We start from the raw sequence: 8,470 nt of genomic DNA on the forward strand, positions 1-8,470 counted from the left end.
TGAAAGAACCCTAAATCCTGAGTCCTCTATATAATAATACTCAGGCCACATCTGTCTAATACACAAAATAATACCCCTGGCTTATCTGTACGCTTCACACAATAGTGTTGCATGCTATCGGTACATTTCACACACTTGTAATCCTGGGAGAGTTGTACTCTTCAAATAATAGTACACTATAGGTATCAGAATGCTTCGCCGCTGTTGTGTTCTTCAAATAATAAAACACTGAATCCTAAATTATCAAACCTTCATATAAGACGACTCCAGGACCAGCGTACGCTACAAATGATAGTTTCTCTGGAATGTCGGTACTGTTAAAATGCAAGTGCTCCTGGCACAATAGTACTCTTCACACAATAGTACACTCTAGATATCTGTGCTTCTCGCACATCTTTGCAATTAACACCTTAGAGGTTTCCTTACAATATAGCCCTGAACCGTACACATAACAGCACTTGATGGAGATCCTTACACTTCAAACACTGATGCTGTCCAGAAAACAGCACCCCCTAAAACATAAACTTAATGTAAATTCGCACCTACTTTATTATAGAGTTCTTGCGCAATGTCAGTATTAGTGATCTTTCAGTTATATTGCCTACACAGTCGATAAGCAGATGGATATGGCAAAACGGGACGACCTGACATTCCCGCACCCTCACTTGCACATTATAAAAATAAGAAATCGTAGATGATGTTCTGAAAACGTTGCACCTGGGTTGTGTCCTCTGGTAGGACAGTGGAGTTTTTTTCAAATTGATTGTTGCGCACTTTTTTTTTGGTGCCGCTTCCTACATAATAATGCTTGCGCTGGTTCAGTATCACATTAAGGGCATCGAATATTTTCTTTACTTTATTGGTGAATTTCTTCGTCGGTTTGATTGTGTCCAGCACAATTTGAAACCTTGGGAGATCTATCAAATGTATCAGGTTGAGAAACTCATGAATAGAATAAATAAAAGATGTCAACAAATATTCTATAAAATAAAAGAAGTGCTTCCTATCACTGTAGTGCTTTCTTTGTATAAAGAAATTACATTGACGTTCTTTAAGCACATCTATTAGGTATTCATTCTTCAAATTCAAGAGGATTAAATATTTTAAAATAAAAAGTTGTTCGTAGGAATCTATCCTGTTTAGAGAACACACGACGTTGAAGGTGAATTCTGCCATGAAGTGGGCGAGAAAATTGTACCTCAAGCTGTGGGGAGATTCTTCAATTGTTGGTGGTTCACCATTGGGGGTGCGTTTTATGGGAATGTCATCATTTGTGTTGATTGCTTCTTTGGCTTCGTGCGGTGCTATGATAAAATCGTGTAGGGTGTACTGGTTAAGGGAGTTTAAAAAGAGGGAGTACCTGTCCTGGATTTTTTGCAAGTCGAATGCTGGCTCTCCAGAAGGAGGGTAACCAAAGGGGCGAATTTCACAATTCAACATGTCCTCCCTTTTGAGATAGCACAAAACGCTCAAAAGAGAATAGCAGACGTCCGGGGTGGCTTCCATCTTCAGAATAGACTCACAAGATACCCTATTGAGGAGGGAGTAATATATCTTTACATTTTTACATGCGCTATTGTCACAGAGAAGTTTGAACAACTCGTGCGAGAGGACATTCAAATGGAACACCTTTAAATGATTAATCATTTCCGTAACCCTCTCCATGTTTTGAAAAAATAAAGAAAACACTTCAAGGTATAGTTTTGCATCTCTGTACACGTCCTCATTTATACTTGTGCCATTTTCTATTTTTTCCATTACAAATTTGTTGTTGATAAATTCGCACTCTGTGAGCATATTTTTTAGCAAATGGAAATGAAGATGAATGTATAGGTCGTACGCTGATGTATTCTGACACTGATCTTGGAGATAGGAATTGAGGATGTTATCTTCATAGGTTCCATTTGCATCGTAGGAATGGCCGCCACTGTTGCCTCGGTTTTTGTTATTACTGAATGTGTGCTGGCTGAATTGTGTATTTATGCTGTAAATAATTTTTAAAAAAATTGTTCTGCTGATTATATTTTCTTCATGCAAATAATTTAACAGTAACAGACTCGTGTACATGTTCTTTTTTATGTTGAGGTAAATATTGCTATAATTGTGCGTCAGAATTTCCTTAATTTTTAAATGGGTATCTTCCATTTCTACGGAGAAGTCCTCCTGCTGGGCGGGGCAATTTTGCAGTGGCAGGTTTTCCTCCACCGGATGAGTTTCGCGCGGGGGTAGGCTACGGCTTACGCTACCTCTGTTGCATCCATGTTTGCTGAGTGTACCGTTGTATTCAAGTGGACATTGGGCACCGCTGTGTTTACCTGGATATGCTTCACCGAGGTCGTACCCGTCTATCGACGTCTCGTTCCCCGTGGCTAGGGCCAAATTGCCCATCACCTCTCCGTAATATTTTTCCTTCCATTTTATATTTTCATTAACATCGTCTAGGTGGCCGTCCACATGAGCATTATGATGGTCCGTACTCTCGTGGTTGTCTTGTTGCGACGGGTGCACGAGGTTTTCCAAGTGTATCTTCCTGACGATCGAAACTAACACGTACAAGTGTCTACTATTCAAGAAACAGGAATGGCGAAACAAATGCTCTATGATTGTGTGAAGAATTTTAAAATTAAGCATATTATACTTATGCGAGAGGACGAGCGTGGATATCACTTGGTTAGTTGTAAATGTGTTCAAATGAATTAGTATTTTATTCTGTGCCTCTTTTATTTTTATAAGGTTATACTCGTCTGCCCTGTTTTTCATCGTTTTCATGAGGACTTCAAAAGTGTATTTTTCATTCTCCCTTTGCGCAGGCAGAGAGTAGGATATGTGGGTGCTCACTTTTTTTTTTTTCTCAACGATGCTGCAACTATTATGGGAGTACCTTCTTTGACACCCGCCTTCTTTAGCATTAAGGGGATGTTTTTTCCCCTTCAAAAGATTGAGTACAGTGCGGCAGCTATTTTTCATTTGCATGTTGTGGAAGTGGTGGAAGCAGGGCAAATTTCGCCATGAGGCGGATAAATGCTATATGTGCATGGCATTTAAGAGATTGTCAGTTTTACGAAGAGGAAGAAAAAAAAAGGAAAAGGGTGAATACAAATGTTGTCACATCAGGAAGGGTGCGCATATGAAAGTGAAACATTGAGATGTTCTAACTCCGTTGCACTTTTCATTTTTATGCCTCTACAGAATGATGGTTGAAGTAAAACGTTGCGTCAAATTTTTTATTTTTCAAAAAAAGAAATAAAAATAAATAAATAAAGTTAAGATGTGGATGATTCAAAAGGTAAATCTTAATTAAAAAAAAAAAAATTGATAGCGCCTTTTAACGGCTTCAAAACGAATGTTTTAAAAAAAAATTATTTCTTATAAAGGAACTTAAAAAAGGGGAGCACAAAAAAAAAAAGGCAAGGCCTAACAAAGGTCCATAGATGCACACATGCATTCATATACTCCCGTATACCCATTACTTATGCTTGGTTAAGAGAGAGTTTTAAAAGAATTTGCAGAAGCCTTCCCTGATTTTATGCAGCTCGCTTAATGTTCTTAGCCAGAATTTTATTAGCTGAAAAGGGGGCCAACAAAGAAAAGGAGGGGGGGAATCCATATTTATATGTCGACAAGAGTGGGAAGATATATGATAGAAAAGGTTTTACTCTAGTTAGCATAAACAGAAAAAAGTACACACCGGCGCCGAATTTATACAAGAAAAGAAACAAAGAAAACAAAAAAAAACAAATATGTGTGCGCTCAAAAAATGGAGGAACCAGCTGAGGTTTCGCATAAATAGGTTCGTCAAAGAATAGCGCATTGTTACATCATGTACATAAAATGCATTCAAAAATGGGGGGTGAGGAAAAAATTAAAGGAATATATAGAGCCTTACCTCATCATCGGAATGCGTTCTGGTCATGCTGTTCGTCGGTTTTAATAAGAATAAATTCCCATATATAGACGAATTTTGATACAAAACAGTTCTTACCTTTTTGTAAATGCTTATTAATGTGCTTAGGTCTTTGTTTATTTCATCTGCAGGGGGGAGAGAGAAAAAAATAATAAATAAATAAAATAATAAATACAACTATTTGACTTTACGAATTGCGTGAATTTTCTCCCTTTATGTGTAGGAACACAAAGGGGTCCATCTCTGATAATGTAACATCATCAATCACATCGGCATCACTGAGGGTTGCAGTGTTAGCAGAACATGAGGGTTACTTCTACACACAAAATTGTACGCACTTCACTACGACGGTAATGGCGTAGTATTCCACGCCACAATCGCGTTATGAAAAAAATTACTTAAGTTGGAGATGGTGTCATAATTGTAAAAGAAGAAATTGTAAATATCAAAGCTGCTTATTTTTTTATTCGAAATGTTATTAAAAGAAACGCGCAGCGTCTTGTTGTAGTTCCAATTGTATATACCCCATAAATAAAAATTTACAAATTTGGTGATACATTTTATTACATTTTTTGTTTTTCCATACGTTTCGTCATCCGTGTTTTTCATTTTTGAAATTATTTCCAAGCTAGAGCTAGACCTTTTCGGCTTCATGTATGTGTCACTTAAAAGGTCACTTTTCTTCTTGCGAGTTGTTTTCCTCCTTGTTTTAACTTCTGTTCTGGTTTGTTCTGTTAATTTTTCTTTTTGTTCTATTTTTTTTTTTTTTCTCCTTCTCCTTTTCTTTGTTATCAAAGTTTTCTTAATTAGTTTGAATCTCCTATCGATTTTCTTTTCTGTTTTTATTTTTTTTTCCGTTTTTATTTTTGCTTTCATTTTTTTCCTGGTTTTTTTTTCTGCTTTTTTTTTCGTTTTCATTTTCGTTTTTCTTTTCCTTCTATTTATTTTTAGGTAGTAATAATTCGAGTACGAGTACCCTATCAGGGGGGTTAAAATGAAGTCGTTATCAGGATATTTTTTTTTTTTCACATTTTTACACTTGGGATTTAATACTTTTACAATTACGTTTTTGCATAATTTGTTCACATATATATGCATGACGTAAACGTATAGTAAAATGTTTATGTCTTCTTTGCAAAATTTGTACAGCCTTTCAATTTTTTTAATTTTTTCATCGTCTAGGAATTTCTTTATGTGCTCGGCGAGTTTGTTCTCACAGTAGTCGTTGCAGTAGGCCTGCGTGGTCCTACACATTATGGGCGTGTCATTTTGATTTGAGAGGTTTATGTGTACTGTGAAATTGTAATGATTTCCTTCTTCTGGTTGTTTTTTCACAAGGTTGTTTGTGTTACTCACCTTTGTGAGATACGTTTTCGATCCGTTATCTACATGTTTTGTGTCACTAATTATTGTTTCGTTCATCTGTTCGTTTGAGAAACTCATAATTGCTCCATTCATCGGATCATTCGAGAAGCTCGTAAGTGCGCCGTTCATCGGATCGTTCACTTCGCTAGTTACTCCTCCGATCGTCTGTTCCATCTTTTCGTCGTACTTTGGGCTAGCCTTGAATTCGTTCCTGTCGCATACATTCTCACAGTTCACTGCTTCCTTCTTTTCATAGGAATTTTGGCTAGTTGTTGATTCGTTCTGATAGCTTCTACTGCCGCTATTGAGTGAATCTCTTTTATCGCCCAGAATGTCACTTTTGTAATTTGTAGGTTTTGCATCGTTAACTTCATTGAGGTCTCCAAAATTTTCTTTTTTAAAAATTTTCTCCTCATTTGTAATGCCCATTTGGTCCATGTGCTGATATAAAGGTTCCACTGTGCCTTGTAGCTGTTTAGGATTATCCTTTAGAACTCCCTCTTCAATAACTGCACTAGGGGTGTTACCCTCATTGTCATTTAAGTGTTCCTTATGGTCGCTTATTGTTACTCCATTTTCATCCACATTTTGTTGATGATAGCTGACATGTTTGTGCATCTCGTCTCCGCTTCCTTTACCCACGGAGGGGGGATCCAGATGGCTGTGTTTCTCTAGCTCTTTATCACTTTCAATTAATTTACTCAGAAGTGTCTTATCCGGATCTTCCATTTGATCATCTGCGTCCCCTGTGACTTCATTCATATTTGCACATCCCTGATTGGAATTTCTGTTAGGAGTCTTGTCATCTGGATCTTCTTTTCTAAAGTTCACGTCCTCCCTCTCCTCATTCACCTTGGCAATTACATTTATGTTGTTCTCGTTCACATGCGTGTCCGTCATAATTGTTGTCACCTTTTTATCATCCTTCATGTAGCTATTGTCATGTGCATCTCGGCTTCCATTCGTTTGGGGCTCAGTTCCTTCTTTACCCTCTTCATCATCCTGCTTAAATTTCTGTTTGCTGCTCAGCGAAAATTTAAAGAAATATGCAAATTTCGTAAGGTACCTGTTTGTTTTTTCCTTGCTTATTTTGAAGAAGGACCTCTTTGTGGATGAATCCTGCATGGGTTTGGTTGGGTTATTACCATCCAGATCGTGTGGCGATTTGCAAAGGGGCTTCGTTTCTGGTTTGTTGTTGTTCGCCTTGGTTTCGTTCTCGTGGGTTATCTTCTTTTCGTTGTTGTGGCGCACTTCTTCTCCGTTTTTGTGCCCTGTCTCCTGTTCCATTTCCTTTTTCATTTTGACTTCTTCTAGATCTGGGATCCCCTTAACTTCTTTCACCTCTTCCCCGTTTCTCTCCTCTTGAATTGGTACTACTTTCTTCTTTCTCCCCTTTTGCTTTTTTTTGGTTACTTCTGGCTGCACCACTTCCTTTTTTCGCTTCTTAATTTTTAACCCTCTACCAGACTTACCATCTAGGCATTCTTCCTGTCCCTTTTTCCTTTTCCTAACTTCCCTTCGTGTTTTTTTCTTGGTGACACTAAGCTTTAACGGTTTGTGTATGCCAAGTTTTTTTCTGTTTCTGTTGCCTAGCTTCACTTGTAGTGTAAGCCTTTTGCGCCTTCTTGTGTTTTTCGCTATTTCCCCCATTGGGCCACGCACCCGGAATTTCACGGGCTTATTATTTGTTGCCGCCCCCTTTCGTAAGAAGCTGTGGACCCCATTAGGATTAGGGTTATACATAGAGTGGTAAATTCTCCTCAAACTTTTGTACTTGGATAAAGATATGCTTTCTATTTGTTTCTTCCGTGAGTTATCAACAATTTTGATTATTTCCAAAAGTTGAAAAATGTCCATATCGATGTTTAAGCAAGAGAAGTAGTAAGAATCGTTGAACCAGAAAAAAGAGGGAACTATTAAGAAGTAGGAAAGAATGCTATTTTTACCTTTGCAAATGCTTTTAATGCATCCTCTGTATGTAACCCCCTGTGGGGACTTAAACTTGGCCAGTAGTTTTCCTTTCAATTCGTATTGATACGTTTCTCCCTCTATTACTTTTCTTTTCCTTGTGCACTTTTGGAGGCTCATGTTGTCTTTTTTGTCCATTTTGCGGGAGCCTTCTTGGTCGTCGCTGTAGAGGGGGGAATCCGCTGGTTGCTTCATCCCGTAATGAATGAGATACTTCATCGCATACTTGGGAGGGCGCTTCTTCCCAAAGTTAAGGTTGTGCTTGGTCCCCCAATCAAGGGGGCCCTTGCTGAAATAGTCTACATTACTTGTGTGATGCATATCGTTCTGTTGGGCATCCACATGACCCCCCTTATGGGGCGTGTTTATCTCGTTGTTGTAATCGCTTCCCACTTTACTGCTCCCGCAAATTCCTCTTTGGGAACCCCACAAATGCGTCATTTCCCCCTCGGTGGTTGCATTTGATTCATCCAGATGGGCATCAACCTTGCTCGAGTGGGACAACTTTCGTTCGGTGTCCGCTTCTTTCTCCTTTTTGTACCTTGAAGAAATTTCAATAAAGTCATCATTAGTTATGAGGACATTATTCTGCAATATGATTCGGACGTCTGATTTTTTTATAAAATTTAAGACAAGGTGATCTACATGGAGATCTTTTTCACTTTTATAAATTTTCATCAAATTATTTATCATAACATTTTGTAAATTTACATTGTTCGCGTATACCTTTTTAAGTTCCAATAATTTCACGGCGAGAACGAAGCTGACTTCATTTTCTATGTTTTTGCAGAAGAGAGCTTTGATGAGTGGCCACTTCTTATCAGTAAATATTTTATAATGTTTGAAGGCTTTTTTGTCTTGTAAAATGTATTTATAATTTTCTAATGATTGGACAATATAGAATAATTTACTGGCTTCTCTTTTTTCATCAGGGTTGCGCATTACCCAGTTCCTTATGTTGTTACTATGCATAAAGGCAGTATCTTCTGTGTGCTCTTTTTTTGTACTACATGTTTTTTTCATTTCGCCCTTGAACTCAGAGTTCTTGGCGTTGTTGTTACTGATTCCTGTTTTTGTGTTGGCCTTGTTGTTATTGATACCGATTTTTGTGTTGGCGTTGTTCTTATTGCTACCGGTCTTTGTGTTGGCGTTGTTGTTATTGATACTGGTTTTTGTGTTGGCGTTGTTGTTATTGATACCGGTTTTTGTGTTGGCGTTGTTGTTATTGATACT

The 8,470-nt window shown here is 37.9% G+C and overlaps 2 protein-coding genes across 2 annotated transcripts in view; both read right to left on the reverse strand.

Annotated features, from left to right (window-relative positions):
- Positions 1-672: 672 nt before the first annotated feature.
- C922_03844 (hypothetical protein) lies at positions 673-2,973 on the reverse strand (the record flags this gene model as incomplete). The annotated part of the gene is made up of 1 exon (XM_008819433.1): positions 673-2,973. One exon carries the CDS (start codon positions 2,971-2,973, stop codon positions 673-675), a length of 2,301 nt encoding a protein of 766 aa, XP_008817655.1.
- Positions 2,974-3,493: 520 nt separating this feature from the next.
- C922_03845 (hypothetical protein) overlaps positions 3,494-8,470 on the reverse strand; it is a gene marked incomplete at both ends in the record, with an annotated part of 5,661 nt that continues 684 nt past the window's right edge. Inside the window, 3 exons of the mRNA XM_008819434.1 lie at positions 3,494-3,565; positions 3,887-4,029; positions 4,303-8,468. Of these exons, the coding sequence (XP_008817656.1) occupies positions 3,494-3,565; positions 3,887-4,029; positions 4,303-8,468 (4,381 nt within the window). The remainder of the gene's footprint in view (positions 3,566-3,886; positions 4,030-4,302; positions 8,469-8,470) is intronic.

This window comes from Plasmodium inui (assembly GCF_000524495.1).
Source record: "Plasmodium inui San Antonio 1 unplaced genomic scaffold supercont1.17, whole genome shotgun sequence".
In the NCBI taxonomy this organism is placed as follows: Eukaryota; Apicomplexa; class Aconoidasida; order Haemosporida; family Plasmodiidae; genus Plasmodium; species Plasmodium inui.